The 16,900-nt window shown below is 40.8% G+C and overlaps 1 protein-coding gene and 1 pseudogene across 4 annotated transcripts in view; one reads left to right on the top strand and one right to left on the bottom strand.

Moving 5' to 3' along the window:
- Positions 1 to 16,900, top strand: part of HPS3 (HPS3 biogenesis of lysosomal organelles complex 2 subunit 1) — a 41,045-nt gene that overhangs the window by 9,899 nt on the left and 14,246 nt on the right. For 3 of the 4 annotated variants that reach the window (NM_001191177.2, XM_059887141.1, XM_059887142.1), the window contains exons 3-10: positions 443 to 614; positions 716 to 801; positions 4,209 to 4,401; positions 7,509 to 7,590; positions 9,940 to 10,094; positions 11,750 to 11,858; positions 15,430 to 15,611; positions 16,665 to 16,845. In NM_001191177.2, coding sequence (NP_001178106.1) covers positions 443 to 614; positions 716 to 801; positions 4,209 to 4,401; positions 7,509 to 7,590; positions 9,940 to 10,094; positions 11,750 to 11,858; positions 15,430 to 15,611; positions 16,665 to 16,845 — 1,160 coding nt within the window. The remainder of the gene's footprint in view (positions 1 to 442; positions 615 to 715; positions 802 to 4,208; positions 4,402 to 7,508; positions 7,591 to 9,939; positions 10,095 to 11,749; positions 11,859 to 15,429; positions 15,612 to 16,664; positions 16,846 to 16,900) is intronic. The other variant, XM_024992800.2, reaches the window with a different exon arrangement.
- On the bottom strand, positions 12,528 to 13,646 carry LOC100847676 (small ribosomal subunit protein eS6-like; annotated as a pseudogene).

Below are 16,900 nucleotides of genomic sequence, written 5' to 3'. Positions count from 1 at the left end.
GGGTTTATGATCTGGCTGTCCATATCTTCTCCTGTAGCATGTAATGTATTCTGTAACATGTGATGTATTCTGTAGCATATAAATGTATTTCAACATATATTTGTCATTAAAAATAATGAAACATCTATTGCTAGAGGAGCAGTTTCTAGTTCCAGTCCTCATATTTACTAGTCGAATGACCTTGGGTTAGGAATACCATCTCTGAGTTTCTGTTTCCTTATATATAAAGTGGGTATGATGATCATGTCCTGTTTACTTTGTCAGTTGTGAGGAAGGAATGAGCAAGTGCTAAGACATTTCAAAACCATAGCGCCTTATAAATACATGGGATGTGTGTGCATAAATACTATATTTAATTGGTGGGGGGATGTGGTGAAATCTAATTGGCATTCGAAAATTACTTGGAGTTAGTACATAATTTTCTTCAATTTTATTTTTTAAGGCATTAGTAATGAAACTTCACAGCTTGAGTCAGATGATTTTGTTATCTGCCAAAAGCCCATGGAACTTCTTGGTGAAAAAAGCAAACAGTCAGGAATATCTGTTACACTGGAGTCAACGGGATTAGCTGATGAAAAAATAAAGTATTTCCACGTTCGGCACCTGCTCTATAGGTAATAGATAGCTTTTTATTCACCAGAAGTTAATATATATTTACCTGCTTAATGCAATGGAAATTAGATCTTCTCTCCTCTGTCTCTCTTTAAATTCACAGACGTTTCGCTCCTGATATTTCTTCCTGTCTCTTGTCTGATGACGTCAGGTTGCATTCACTTCAGCTTCTACCCATTTACCAAACAGGTAAGTATGAGAGTGCTGCAGTACGGTGAGCTGGAAGGGCACTGGGCAGAGTGGGGAGTCCGATGTGAGTAATGGTTTTTCTGAGTTTCCCTGTGGCCTTAGACAGATTCCTTAGCAAATAACAGTGAGTCCACAAAATGGAAATCATGTCTGCCAGGAGAAGCCATGGAGAGGAAATGACTGACAAAACCCACTTCTCTTTTTGAAATGGTCAGTAGGCCCCCAAAAGAAAATCAGGGCCCTGTTACAGCTGAGGTTCATCTGGGTTCCAGCTGGGTCATTTGGCAGAGCTGCTAATGATGGCTTTGTGAGCCAAATGAGAAAATGTGGGCTGGATGGAAATTCACTTAAGAGCAATGGTTTTCAGCCTCGCTGCACATTGGCCTTACTTGGATGCTTTTTAAAACACTGATGCCCAGTCTCACCATACTGGAGAGTCTTTTTTTTTAAACCATGCTTTGCAGCATATGGGAATCTTAGTTCCCCAATCAGAGATCAAACCCATGCCCCCTTCCCTGGGAGCATAGAATCTTAACCATTGGATGGCCAGGGAACTCCCCATGCTGGAGATTCTGACTTAATTGGTCAACTGATGCCTGAGCATCAGTATATATATATTTTTTAAACTTTTTAAAAGATAGTTTAATTTAAAATTAAATTTTAAATCCCACTGCATGGCATGTGGGATCTTAGTTCCCTGACTAGGGATGGAACCTGTGCCCCCTGCAGTGGAAGCACAGAGTCTTAACCATTGGACCACCAGGAAAGTCCCAGGGCATCAGTGTTTTTTAAAACCTCCACAGAAAAAATAAAATAAAACCTCCACAGAAATATAATGGGCAACCCAGATTAAGAATCATTATTGAATTCTGTACTTAGTGCTGGCCTGCTTCACATGTTTAGGTGATGGCTAGGGAAAGGTATAAATATTACTCTGATTAAACTTATACATTTATTTTTTTTCTTTCTTGCAGTGAACATGTATTGAGTACCTACTGTGTTGGGTCTTGTGCTGAATACTAGGGCTCCTGTAATGAGCAAAAGTAGGCAAAGTACTTGCACTCTTGGAGCTTACTGTCTTGTGGGGGGAAGCAGGCATGAATGGAATGAACATTAGAAGGAGTATACAATTACACACTGATGGGAGTGCTCTGTGAGAGAAGAACCCTGCCTTGAGCATGTATAACAAAGGATCCTGACCTCACTGGGGGTCAGGGAAGGCTTCCTGAGAAAGAGGATCTGTAGAATGAATGGGGCTGATTGGTGGACAGGTTTGATTGTGGCCAATGGAGAGTCTTTGCTTGAGGAACTGAAAGAAGCCAGGGAGAGGGAGCTGTAACACAAGGCAGGAGACAAGGGCCCACAGCCACCTTAGAGGGTTAGCTTTTATCCAGGGGTTTCCTGCAGCACCTGGAATAAAACCCCAAATCCTTTCCATGGGCTGCATCACCCTGACCCTGAGCTCCTTCTGTCCTGCTCATGCTCTTACATTTCTCCATCCATATGGCTTTTGTCTGCTGCTAGGTTACACCAAGCTCACTCGTGTCTAAGATCTATGATTTACTCTTCCAGTGCTCAGAACATAGTACTTCCCTCATAGCTTGCGAGAGTAGTGTCTTCAGCTCACAGCTCAAGTATCACCTCGCCACAGAGGACTTCCCACTTCTCAGTTTAAACCGTTCCCTCCCTGCACACTGCAGAGTTTATTCTCCACCCCAGACCTCTCACTAGAATGAATGCAGTTACTCTCTCTTGTGCGCTGTGGTATCCCCAGAACCCAGAACAGTGGCATATTGTAGGTGCCTATGGATGTTTCCTTAGTGGACAGATGAGGGGTTGGGCAGTGCCCATGTCAGCTGGGCCCTGATGGATGAGTAAAATTTTTAGAAGATAAAAAAAAAATTTTTTTTTTTTTAGAAGATGGAGATTCTGGTAAGATACTACCTCAGGGAAGCCAACATGTGCAAGGTGAAAGATCATGTATGTTTGGAGATAAGTGAGCAGCTCTCTGTATGATTAGAGCACAGATGTGTGTATGAAAGAAGAGGAAGTAGAAACTGGATCAGTTGTTTTAGGCCAATTGTGGAGAGTGTAGTAATTGGATTTTCTTCCTTTTTTTTTTTGTAGATTCTCATTAGTTATCTCTTTTATACATTCTTCTGTTATTAATGTGTCCTTGAAGGGCATCAATCAGAGCTATATTTTTTTTAAAAAAAACTTTGATTATGAAAAGTTTCAGGCACACAGATATAGAAAAACAGTACAGTGACCCCCAAGGTTCCCATCACACAGCTTCAACAGTGTTGCCTTGTAATCACCCCCTGCCCTGTGTCGGATTGTTTTGATGCAAATCCCAGAGTTTATACCTTTTCATTTATAAACATTTCGGCATATGTTTCTAAAGGAAAGGAATTCTTTTATTTAAACAAAAACCCCAAATGTCATTTCACATTTTTAAGAAATTACTTGATATCATCCAATACCCATCAGGTACTCAAATTTCCCTGATTGTCTAAATATTTTTTTCTGCAATTTATCAGATTCCAAGTAAGGTTCTATACCTGCAGTTGGCTCCTATGTCTTTTATGTCTCTCTGCTCTATAGGCTCTGCCTTCTTCTCTTGTTTCTCTTTGCGGGTTTGTTAGCAGGAAACTGGACTGTTAGTACAGAATTTCCCACAGTCTGAATTTTGCTGACTGACTCCCCACAGTGTCATTTAACATGTTTCTTGTATCTCCTATACTTCTCTGTGATCTAAAGCTGTACTGTTCAGTGTGGTATCCATTTGTCAGTGTTGCTGTTGAGCACCTTGAAGTGTGACTAGTCTAAATTAAGATATGCTTTAAGTGTAAAATTCACACTAGGTCTTAAAGACTTAGTACAACAAAAAAGAATGTAAACTTTCTTGTTAATTTTTTATTGATTATGTATCAAAATGATAATATTTTGGATATGTTGGGTTAATCTATTTTATAAATCTTGCCTGTTTTTATTTTTTAATGAGCAATTGCTAGAAAACTTTGCCTCACATATATGGCTCACATTTTATTTCTGTTGACAGTGCTGGTCTAAATCTTGATCAGATGATGGTGATGATCTTTTTTTTTTTTTGATAATGCAAATAGTCTTGAGTTCTCTTGGAAGTACGTTGTATCAGGTTGGCTCTTTTTTGTGATGTTAATGACTATCAATGATGATTACCTAGATCTGTTAATTTATTAGGGTTTTCAAAATGTTGATATTCTAATTATATCACTCTTTTTTCATTTTTTTACTGGCATTCTTATATAAGCACCTCAGCAACTCTTTGGTTATCTGTTTATAGATGTTTTTGCACAGAAAAGTCAAAATATTGATTCCTTTTATTTACTGGCTTCATGGTTTGTTTGTTTGTTTTTTGCATGCAGGGTCTCTTACTTCTGATAGAAAAAATTCATCTCAGGAAAAAGTGTTGCTGAGCCTCTTTTGTTTTTTCTCATTACCTCATGTGGGCTACCTGTACATGATTGTCAAATCTGTTGAATTATTGTCGGTTTACCAATATCCCGAGAAATCTCAGCAGGCGGTGCTTACCCCGCAGTTTCTGCATGTCATCACAAGGTATGTTCCAGTCCCTTGCTGGCTTTTGAGTCACTTATTTCTCTCTGACTTCCTGAGGTGCTTTCTAAATCTTTAAATGAAAAGTATGTGAACCAGTGGATAGCACTATAAATTAATGATATACACCTGGGGTTTATTTAATTTATTTATTTTTTAAATAATGGCTCATAACTGCCTTTTCAACATCAGAGATTTAAATTCTGGTTTTGCCTTTGTTTTGTTTTCTTAAACTGGATGGGAATCTTTCTAAGAACGGGTAAGGTTCTTCATGACGGAAGATGTTCATAGGGAATTCTAATGAAAAGTCAGTGGGGGCTCTTGACAACAGTCAGGGCATCTTTTTAGTTTTAGATTTCCTAAATTTTTTTTTTTTCACTGCTGTCATATCTTTTCTATGTGAGTTGAGTTCATTGATATGGTTTAGGACTGTAAAGGGTCCAGAAAGCCTGCCTGATTCTACCCTCTGAGTAGGGAGTAGTGTAGATGGGGAGAGAGTCCAGAGGTTGGGGTTGGTCAGGGTCATGTGGCTAATCAGTGGTGAGTGTCTTCTGAGTTGCCTTATCCTCCTAGTAAGCTGGCATGTAAACTGGGTTCCTAAATATAATCTCATTTCCTTTTATCTCAGCAGCTAGTAATGCTTGTGGTTTGATTTCCTGTTTTTTTGAATTCAGGTTCTAGGCAAGGCACTGCATTGAGCCCTCTGGCCAGCCAACCATGAATAAGGCACAGCCTCTGTTTATGCAAACAGCAATGTAAGAGAGGATGAAAGACACGTACAAGGGACACAAACACTAGGAGATTTGTGAAAAATGTCCTGAGACCACATGGACGTGTTGTAGGCTATGGGAAGAGGGAAGTTACTTCTGGCCAAGTCACGCGGGCAAAGTTTCTGTGTTGAAAGTGAGGCCCGAAAGCTAGTTAGATTTGACAGATGGAGACTGAAAGTGGAGGGCATTCCAGATAGAGGGGAAGCTACAAGCAAAGCTATGTCCAGGTTTGTTGGAGTTTCTGATAAGTAATTGCATAGGACAGTGCTTCTTTTTATTTTTCCCAATTGAGTGGTAATATCAGAATCTCCAGCAGGTGCTGTGGTGTATTTCACACCAGCACAGGACCCAGCTGAAGATTCTGACACCCACTCCCCGTGAGCATACTTCCCTCTCTTCCTACTCTCTGACATGGGGAACAGTGTAGAGGTCTCTGGTCTTTTCAGTTTCCAAAGGGTTGTGTAGTAATGTCCTATAAATGTAAAGTTGCTGAAACAAAGAAAAGTGGGGAAAATAGTGCCTGAGAGGGAACTTGGGGCTTTGGAAATTAAGGAATTTTTTTAGATTTTGATCAAAGAAAAGTATATGAATAGAGCATTACTTTAGGAAAATGGATGGTGGCCACAGTGGAGGATGGCTTGAACATACTAATGAGCTGTTGGGATAGTTCAGTGAGGATAGTGAGGGATTGTATTTGGGCAGAGCAGTAGCAGTGAAAAGAGAAGGAAGCACGGAGAGGAGAGAATTACAGGACTTGATGTCTGGTGGGATACTGGGGATGGAGGAGACATGAGAAAACCCATCAGTTTTGAACCTGCTTTCTTTTTTTTTTTTAGATTTTTTTTGCAGGGAGGGGGGATGTGTATCATTTTTAAAGTCTTTATTGAATTTGTTATAGTATTGCTTCTGTTTATGTTTTGTTTTTTTGGCTATAAGGCTTGTGAGATCTTAGCTCCCTGACCAGAGATCAAACCTGCACCCCCTGCATTGAAAAGTGGAAGTCTTAATCACTGGCTGCCCAGGGGAGTCCCAAGCCTACTTTTCTGAAAGAATGGAGGCTGGTGTGGTATGGGGCAGGAGAAAAGTTTGGTTTAGATATTGGAGTTCGAGGTGCTTAGGGAATATCAGAAGGAAACCTATCAAGGTTTTTGGACACAGGCACTTACTGTGAAGTCTCCAGGTTGCTTTGCTGTGCAGAATGTAGCCTGGAGTTGTGAAAAGAGGAGTATGAAGAATGAGGAGACCTGGGTCTGATTTGATTTCCATTCTCCAAAGAGGAATTGGACCAACCATGTACTTTGTAGGCTCTAGTCTTTAAAAACAAGCTTCTGGACTACATGATTCTGAAGATTCCTTCAGAGAGTTTGTGTAATCTAAATGTGTTGCTCAGCACAACCCAGGCTCCATTTCATCCTGCTGCTGCTGCTAAGTCGCTTCAGTCGTGTCCAACTCTGTGTGACCCCATAGACAGCAGCCCACTAGGCTTCTCTGTCCCTGGGATTCTCCAGGCAAGAATACTGGAGTGGGTTGCCATTTCCTTCTCCAATGCATGAAAGTGAAAAGTGAAAGTGAAGTCTCTCAGTCGTGCCCGACTCTTAGCGACCCCATGGACTGCAGCCTTCCAGGCTCCTCTGTCCATGGGATTTTCCAGGCAAGAGTACTGGAGTGGGGTGCCAGTGCCTTCTCCGATTTCATCCTGAGATAATAATAAATCGGGAAACTTGGGTTCTAACCTTGGCTTTGATAGTCACCTGTCTGAATTTTGGGCAGGTTCCCGAGCCATCATTTTGTAAATAAAATAAGGGTATTGACCCAGATCCATGGTTGTTAACTAGGAGTGTGTGTCACACCAGGAGCTTTGTAGAAATATACGTGTCTAGATTCAGCCCCCATGGGCTTCCTTGGTGGCTCAGATGGAAAGGAATCCACTTACAGAGAGGGATACCTGGGTTGGGAAGATCCCTTGGAGGAGGGCATGGCAACCCACTCCAGTTTTCTTGGCTGGAGAATTCCATGGACAGAGGAGCCTAGTGGGCTACAGTCCATGGGGTCACAAAGAGTCTGTGCGACTGAGTGACTAAGCACAACACAGATTCAACCCCCAGAGATTGTGATTTGGTAGGGATGCAGTGGGGACCAGTTATGTGTTTCAAAAAAGCACTCCATAGGATTTCTGCGGTAATGTCCTTGTTGAGAAGCAGCCTAACTTGTCAGCGTGTGATGAGTACTGGGGTGCTCCGCCGCCCGCCTCATTGCACTGCGGTCCTGTGACATCCTCCCGCAGTGGCGTGTTGGTCCCTGGCCTCCGCTTTGCTCAGTGGGCTTTCTCCTCTTCCTCAGTAACAACCTGCAGTGTTACACAGTGCGGTGCAGCGCGGCGGCCGCGAGGGAGGAGGACCCGTATGTGGACACCACCCTGAAGGTCAGAGCTGGCTAATGACAGTGCAACCTAAAGATCAAACATGAGTGCTTGCAAATTGACGCTCTTTGCATCTAAGCTGGGCGGACAGTAAAGTCTTGTTTGTTCAGTTAGAGCTTTGGGATGTAAAATGGTAAGCATTTCGCAGTTTGTCGTTTAGATGGTAATTTTTAAGATTGCTTTGAAAACGTCATTCAGAATTTAGACACAATGCATGTTTTTAAAATTTGGTAAAGAATATGTATAGTGTAACTTCAGAGAGGGCACATCACAACTATAGTATACTACAGTTTTATTCATTTTGATCAGAAGTGTTGGTGGCAGTTGTATAGAGCTATGAAAACAGTTCAGAAATCTGTGTATCTAAGAGCACAGAAGTGAATGCAGTGCATTCAGATGATTTATTTATACCATTATCGGATATACTGATAATTCTTTTGTCATTTTACAAAGCCTTCAACAAGTGTTCTGTACTTCCATAGTTTTGATCTCGTGTTAATTGATATTCTAGGTCAGTAACCTCGTTTTTAGTGAGAAGTAATCTGCTTAGTCTCTAAAAGCTTTTGACCACCAAATAGACAATTTTATGATGCAATTCTCCGTTTTCCGACCCTGAATTTCTGCTCTCAGAAATACACTGATGATTTGCACCATGTCCATCATGTGCAGTTTCACCTCTGAGATGGGTGTTTGTTGTGCGTATCCATGCTTCAGGGAACCCCTAATCATGATGGCCTCTGTTCACACATTATTGTCCATCTGGCACCCAGAACACCTTTTTCTGGAAAAATGAGTGTCCAGTGATGATGGTGTGTAGTGCTTAATGTGTCTGAGACACTTTTCCACTCTCACTGTTACCCAAATTGTGTGCTGCCTTTTTCTGGAAATCACATCCAAGTTTTCTTTTCTTCTGTGGGCTGCCTGTCACTTTCTGCTGCTGACAGGCTTACTGCCTACCTTCAGCCTCTTGGGAAACCAGAATCACAGCTTTCCCATGACTTCTGTCTGTGTTTAAGATATACACATAGCCTTTTCAAGAGATTATTTTAAAAATAATGGCTATGTCCCTAGTACCCATGGCAAGGTGACAGCCTCTTTGTCTCTTGCTTCCTCTCTCTCCACCCCATCTTGCCTTGTGTTTTGTTTTAAACATCAGGAAGACCGAGGCTTGTGTAGGTAGTGATGGTGGAGTGAGGGGTACATAACACATTGAGGCAGCATCAATCTGCATTTGAAAATAAATCTCAATTCCAGGCCTTCTCATAGTCTCATAAAACCAGAAGGAAGAAACACAGAGAACGGGAGAAAAGAGGGGAGATGGGCAGCTAGTAGAGGATGCTGCCCCTGAGGCTAGTCCTTGAAGGTGGCAGAGGGAAGGACAGGTCACACCTCCTGGCTCCCCCTTCCCTGCAGTTCCACCACCCTGAAATCCTAGATGCCCCTGAACGAGCACGCCGTCATTTTGCTCCCTTGCTGACTCAGGCTTTGGAAGCTGTGGTGTCTGAGAAAGGTTTCACAGCCTCAGAGAGAGGGCCATAAGGCATGCTATCTTTATTTCCCTTTCCCCTGAGACTCTGGCTCAGCATCACCAAGGCCACCTCAACTATTCATAGGAATGACAAAAATAGATGGAGGGTTATCCCCGTGCACTTTGTACAAAAGGGACAAGGAAGATGACTTTGGAATCGAAACACCATTAATGGAGGAGCCAGGGAGACCTGGCAGCCTCATTTTGTGAGTCCCAGAAAGAGCTCCTCAGTTAGCTTCTTATCCATTCTGCTTGGGTGAATGTTTCCTTACAAGGACAGGAGCCTGTCTGCTGGTCCAGGGTTTCCTCCAGTTGCCTGGCAAACCTCCAGCCTGTTAGCCATTCCAGGCAGTGTTCATACCTGCAGAGCTAACAGGGGCCATCTGAATGTGCCCGTATTTCTACACACACCCATCCACTAAGAAACCTTTTTATGTATTTTACGAGCAGTAGACTGCCCTTTTATAGTGTCTGATTTTGGCTAAAAGCCCATTTGAAGGTACCACCTGAACCAGCCCACTGTTAGTGGGGAATTCCCTGGGTGGCAGTAACCAGCTCAGGGCAGGGTTCCTGGAGGCTCTCTGCTTTTTTCAAGTCAATGTCAACACATACTATGGAGCTCTTTGGTGGACACATGAATGAGATATTCAGTTATATAGTTTAGATAAGATAGCCTCTTGCTCTGATAAGAATAGGAATTTGGATTATTCGAGTAGCGGAGAGAGACAGGAAAGGAGAGATTGTATCCAATAGATTGATTTTGGAAGTTTTTGAAGTTCATGTACTTCATTCCTTGGCTAAATTTGTGAATTTTTCCTTATTAGGCTTGCCCACCTATCAGTATGGCTGTCTGTGCTTTAAGAATACAGCTTTTCATAGGCTTGAAAGCCATCTGTCACTTTAAAAACCACGTTGTACTTCTGACCAAGGCAGACCCTGAAACCGTTCCGGAGAGAAGAGAGTCACCCAAGAGGTTTCTGTAAGCATGCCCTTCACCCCCAGACATCCTTGCCAAAGTTTCTGGAATGAATTGTGTTACTGGTATATTTTGTGTATATCTTCACTAATCTTTTTTTTTAAATCAAAAATTTGAATGATCAGATGGGTTTTCTAGCTGTTCTTTTTCCAGAGTAAGAAAAGAAGGTTTTAATGTTCTCTATAATATCCTTTGTAATTGACTGTGAGCTTTTAGAAGAAAATAAATTATAAAACTGTTTCAGTAAAAGTCTGTGGTATTATATAATAAGAATTTAAAGGATATGTTTTTCTGTGTTATTAATGAGCGAGATTGAGCCCCTTAGGCTAATCCAAACTACAAAGCTCTTTATTATTTTTCTTCCTTGACCTTTCAGTGGCGATATTTTTATCCAAAGTTTTTTTTTTTTTCTGGTATCTCAACTTGAAGAGAAATTAACTAATGCATTTCTTACCTGAAAGCACATTTGTGATGTATAAATTCTATGTTAATCTACCTTAAAATAAAAGTGCATTCTTCTAATCTCAGGTTAATTCTAACTTCAGTTCTCTGCTTTCACATTGTTTGGGATAAAATGGTTAACTCCAAAGTGGTTATGCTTCTAGTCTGTGTTTCCTATGCTGTGAACTTAGTGGTAGGGAATGCAATCTAATTTGAACATTCCTCTATGGAAATTTTAAGTAGGAGAGAAATCTGTTGGGGGCAGGGGGCAAGGAACATACAGTGTATTTCAAATCAAACACTGTAGTTTTTGCATTTTTGAATTATTTGTGTCTGTGCTTTGTTCCACCCGCAGAAATAACCAGGTTGCCATGGGTAACTGGTCACTTAGAGTGTGCACAAAGTGGTCTAAAATTGACTGATCCTAAAAGCTTTCTGGCAAGAGGAAAAATAACTTGCAATCTTATACATTTGATGTCTTAAAAGTATTATATTTTTTAAATGGTTTAAAAATTTTAATGTATTTGAAAATTCATTTGGCCAAAACTTTGCATTTTAAAAAAGACTGCATACTGCAGAAAATGCTTCATACAGTGAAAGCTGGAAATAAGATAGTGCTTTAAGTTGACTTACAGTTCTGTGTTTTACATTTTCCCAGCAGCCCTGGCCTCACCAAGGCTACGTGCTGGAGAGAGCCAGGTCGCAGGGATTTTCACAGCCAAGTCTGTGTTCTTTTTGAGAGGTCTTGCCTGCTCTTTGAGCTTATTGCCCACTTAAGAATACTTGTGGAATGAATTGGAAGTGGTTGGTTGACCAGTCCACGTGAGTGTAGAACGTTAACTGCTGTTAGGCCTACATAGTGTTATACACTAATGTTCTCTAAAAATCTACTGTGTAGTTAAATCACCAAAGTGAAAGTGAAGTCGCTTAGTCATGTCCAACTCTTTGCGACCCCATGGACTATAGCCTACCAGGTTCCTCCGTCCGTGGGATTTTCCAGGCAAGAATACTGGAGTGGGTTGCCATTTCTTTCTCCAGGAGATCTTCCCAAACCAGGGATTGAACCTGGGTCTCCCGCATAAATCACCAAAGAAAATACTAAATGAAAATGGTATCAGAGTTACAATATTTTAGGTATCTGGTATTTACCATTTAAAATTGCCTTTTATTAATAATATGTCTTGTCTTACAATTCTTGTCCTTTGTTTTGCTTTTAGTTCTAGAAAAGGTACCAGTGTTAATCCCAAGACACCTCCTGTAGCTGAAGCTGGGTGGAATTTGTATATTGTGAATACGATCTCACCGGTGCAACTGTACAAAGAAATGGTATTCCTTTCAGACTTCTACTTTGTAGAAATTTAGAGTCTAATTGATGGTTAGAAATTGATTCTAAGTATCACACAGTCAGAATGCCACAACCAGCCAGCTTCAAGGCTCTTACAGAGGACTGTATATCTTCACCTTCTTGTTTTCACAGCTCATGACATTTGAGGATCTAAGAGAAATTCCCATCACTAAAATAGGACTCCCTTATTCATACTCACTCTCCTATGGGAATTGATTAGCCAGTCTAAACATAAATAGCCTTCGACCTTTACTTTGAACCCTGGCAAGAGAATCATGAAATGGAGCGGAAAGAAATCTCAGATCGTATGTCTGTGTCTCACACTTCTTTGAAATATTAACAGATGGTCCTAGTGCACCACAGCACTTGTGGTATTGTCCTGTGGGGATCTTTATTCCTTTTCTAAGAGTGACAGCTGTCTACTTATCCCTGATGATTTTTATAAACTATTTTGAAATAATTTCAAATCAACAGAAAAGTTGCAAGAATAAGAATAGTACAAATAAAAACAGTATATTCCCCACATAGATTTACCCGTAGTCAACATAGTCAACATTATACCCGCTATGCTTCTGTCTCTCTCTCTCTCTTTTTTTTGTTTTTGATATCTGATCTTATTTATTTGTGACTCTTAGAACATCTCATTTTTGACTGGATTCAGACTCAGAAGTAAAAGTTCTCAGAGAGGACAGCCTCCATCTCTTTCTCTCTCTCTTTTCAAATATTTTTATTTATTTATTTTTATTTTTGGCTGTGCTGGGTCTTTGATGCTGTGCGGGCTTTTCTCTAGTTGCAGCGAGCAGGGGCTGCTCTCTAGTTGGGCTGCAAGGGCTTCTCATTGCGGTGGCTTCTCTTATTCTGGAGCATGGGCTCTAGGGCACGCAGGCCTCAGTAGCTGGCGGCATGGAAGCTCAGTAGTTGCAGAACATGGGCTCAAGAGCACAGGCTCAGTAGTTGTGGTGCACAGGCTTAGTTGTCCTGTAGCATGTGGGATCTTCCTGGATCAGGGATCGAACCCATGTCTCCTGTGTTGGCAAGTGAATTCTTTTCCACTGAGCCACCTGGGAAGCCCAGCCTCTGTCTCTTGACAGTCTGTTGCTGATGTTTTTCTTTGGCCTTCTTCATTCTCTTGGCCAAAAGCTTAGGATATCCTGCAGCCTCTTCCTTATATTTCTTAGTACAGTTCCTTTGGAGCAGCACATCCACGTTTGTGCTGCAGAACACATGGAGTAACAGGACAATGAACTTGAGTGCTCTGGTCCTAGGTTCCTTACCTTCTTTGTTCAGGGGCTTTCTTACAACATCCTGGCGGACTTCATTTTCTTAGGAGAGACTGAAGAGTTTTTGAGTTCTTCTAGCTCTTTTGGTCCCCAGGCGATGAGGCACAGTAGTATCAGGGAGTCCAAGAATATCCTTTCCCCCTTTTTTTTACAATGACCTAATTGAGAACACTCAGGTTAGCGTCAACCATGCAACCCCATCAGACTTGCACTTTCTTTCTCCAGTCCTCCTTCGTCTGTAACAGAAATGCCCCTTACTCAGTAGCAGACAGACCCAGCCATGGGTCAAGACACCTTGCTTCGTGGGAAAACCCTGTTTATCGTTCCCAGCACTGACTGGGACCACATAGCCCTTCCATTCTTCACCCAGAGCCTCAGCAGCAACTTCTGTGGCCATAAGCTTCTCATAGAAGGTACAAAATTTTTGTTCATCATCCACTTCAATGAGCTTCTGGAAACCAGTGATCAGAAAGAGATGTTCAACTTCATTCTGAAGCCGCTCTCTCCCTTTTTGCACTCTTGTACTTTCTAAATGCACAATCATGCCTGCATATTTTCTTCTGATCCATTGGAACGTATATTGCATACATCCTAGCCCAATGCCCCTAAATATTTCAATGCATGTTTCCTAAGAATTTAGATACTTGCTTATACAATTATAGCACACACATGTCTTTCAGTAAATTTAACAATGACACAATACTTTAGTCTATGGTTCATATTCCATTTTTGTTGATTGATCCAGTAATAGCCTAGTAGCATTTCCCCCATCCTCTGGTCCAGGATCCAGTCTAGGAATCAAGTAATGTATTTAACTGTCATGTCTCTTTAGCTTCCTTTCATCCAAAATACGTTCATAGCCTTTGTTTTATTAAAAAAAACTTTTCTTGTTTTCTTTTTGTTGTTGTTGAAGTATAGTTAATGTCCAGTATTGTAAGTTACAGGTCTAAACATAGTGATTCACAATTTTAAAGGTTATAGCCTATTTATAATTATTATAAAATGTTGGCTATATTCCCTGTGTGGTCCAGAATATTCTTGTAGCTTATTCATTTTATATGTAGTAGTTTGTACCTCTTATTCTTACTCCTTTATCTTTTCCTTCCCCCATTGGTAACCACCAGTTTGTTCTCTGTATCTGTAAGACTGTTTCTTTTTTGTTTTTTCACTATATTGTTGCATTTTTAGATTTCACTCTTTGTTTTATAACAGATAGTTTTGAAAAATATTTCTCCTCCTCTACCTTTTAAACATTTATTTTTTCATTTCATTTCATTTTTTTTCTTTTCTCATGATTAGATTGAGGTTATGTGTTCTTGGCTGGGTTCCCTGGTGACTCAGATAGTAAAGAATCTGCCTGCCATGCAGGAGACCCAGCTTTGATTCTTGGGTCGGGGGCGTCCCTGGAGAAGGGAATGGTTACCTCCTCCAATATTCTTGCCTGGAGAATTCCAGATAGAGGAGCCAGGCGGGCTGCAGTCCATGGGTCACAAAGATTTGGGCCAGAACTCTATGTAGATGATGTTGTATCTTTCTCAGAGTTTCACATGGGGAGGTGCAGAATATTCATTTGTCCTTCACCAGTAATGTTCATTTTGGTCATCAGGTGAAGGTTTTGCCTGATTTGTCCCTGGCATTTTAATGCTGATAATTTATCAGCTTTGTCCTGTGTTTTCAGTCTTATTTAATTGGAAGTCTTAGACATCATCCAGATGATTTGCCTATTGGAGTCTAAAAATACTGATTGACTCAGATTAGCTAGTGAAAATTTGTATAAGCCCACTGAGTTATAGAATTAGATGCAGCAGAATCTAAATTCACCAATTGAAACTAAGATAAAGGAAGGATGCTGAATCTAAATTTGAGAAGGATTTAAATCATAGAACTTTAAAAATAGTTAAGTCTTTCAGATATGTTCATTAGCTGTATCAAATTGTGATCAAATTATTGCTGAGTTAACAGTATCATTAGTATTATAGTACTAATTGTGCTTTCTCTGATGGTTAGCGTTGTGTAACAGAGTATTTACAATCATGTATGTGATAAACTGGCTCATACTGTTGTATGTTTATAATCTGGCTCATACCATAAACTGGTTGTGGGGGAAAAGAAAGCCACTTTAGCTAAGCCTTATCAGAATGGTAAATAACCACTTTTTATTTCTTTGGATTTAATGTGTTCAGATAGTAACTTTATAAACAACTTGCAGACCTGGGAAACTTTGGGGCGATGTCTTCAGCATCATGAACTGCTTGCCTTCTTTGTGTGTTAGGTAGACTACAGTAACGCCTACAAGACTGCAAAAACCCAGAGTTGCGTCCACCTTCTCAGTGAGGCTCACCTATTAGTGAGAGCGGCCCTGATGGATGCCAGTCAGCTGGAACCTGGAGAAAAGGCAGAGCTTTTAGAAGCATTTAAAGAAAGCTGTGGGCACCTTGGCGACTGCTACAGCAGGTTGGTGATGCTGCTTGGAAGCTCGCTAAAGAAGCCACCTGAGCTTCAGGTGTAACTTACCAACTTTTCCACTTCCGGCAGTTACCTGACAAATGGGAGGACACATGAGGGGCTGTGATTTATTTATTCATTTATTTCTCAGCACTTGTTGAGCACATCCTGTGTGCCAGGTACCGTGCTAAGCTTAGAGAGATAAACATGACCTGTTCCTACTCAAGGACTTATAGTTTATTAGATGAGCAGTGTTTATGTCTCCCATCAGTTAATTTAGAAATTTGAAGTTTCTTTTCAGGCCTTTGGGAGGTGGTAGGGCATGACCAGTTAAAATACCTGAGACAACTGTATTACTCATCTATTGCCTGTTAGCTTTGAGGGAGAGATCCTAGTTGGACAGTCTGTGGTTTTAATCGTAGTAATCAATGGTTTTATAATGTCAGAAAAGGACACTAGGAAGAATAATGATTTCTATTTTTGAGAATGATCTTTACAATTTTTTTTAATATAATTGTTTTAAAGGCTTACTTGAACCACGGGAGTCATTATAAATTAATGAAAGGCTTTTCCTACTTATGGTCTTCCCCTGGTGGCTCAGATGGTAAAGAATCTGCCTGTAGTGTAGGAGACCCAGGTTCAGTCCCTGGGTCAGGAAGATGCCCTGGAGAAGGGAATGGCTACCCACTCCAGTATTCTTGCCTGGAGAATTTCATGGACAGAGGAGCCTGGAGGCTATAGTCCATGAGGTCACACAGAGTTGGACGTGACTGAGCAACTAACACTTTCCTGTTTATAAACACCATTCTTGTAGAGCTGCATTATGAATATTAAAATTCACTTGTTTCTCTGATTTTATTATAAGTAAGCAAAAAGAAGCTACATTAATTAGAATGACTTTGCAGAACAAAACTTAGGAATTTGTTCCAGCTCTTATTGGCCACAGAAAAGTATTTGTGTCTTCTGGAAAGCATGATCTGGTTTATTATCAAATGTGTTAGACATCCAAACCTAAAATTGACAAATCTGAGGGTTTTGTTTTTCCCACTTCCTTCCCTTTAGGCTTGAAACCCAGCATTCCCACCTTGCCTTGCCATACTATAAGATGTCTGGTTTGTCTATGGCGGAAGTTTTGAACCGAGTGGACTGGGCAGTAGAGGATGGATCACAGAAATACGAGCGGGGATTAATCTTCTACATTAATCATTCACTTTATGAAAACCTGGATGAAGAATTAAGTGAAGTGAATACAACTTCCTGCTTAGTTAGATCTAGTATTTTTAACTTTTCACTTTAGC

This window comes from Bos taurus, chromosome 1 (assembly GCF_002263795.3).
Source record: "Bos taurus isolate L1 Dominette 01449 registration number 42190680 breed Hereford chromosome 1, ARS-UCD2.0, whole genome shotgun sequence".
Classification (NCBI taxonomy): domain Eukaryota; kingdom Metazoa; phylum Chordata; class Mammalia; order Artiodactyla; family Bovidae; genus Bos; species Bos taurus.
This window is presented reverse-complemented; position numbering and strand designations above follow the sequence as displayed.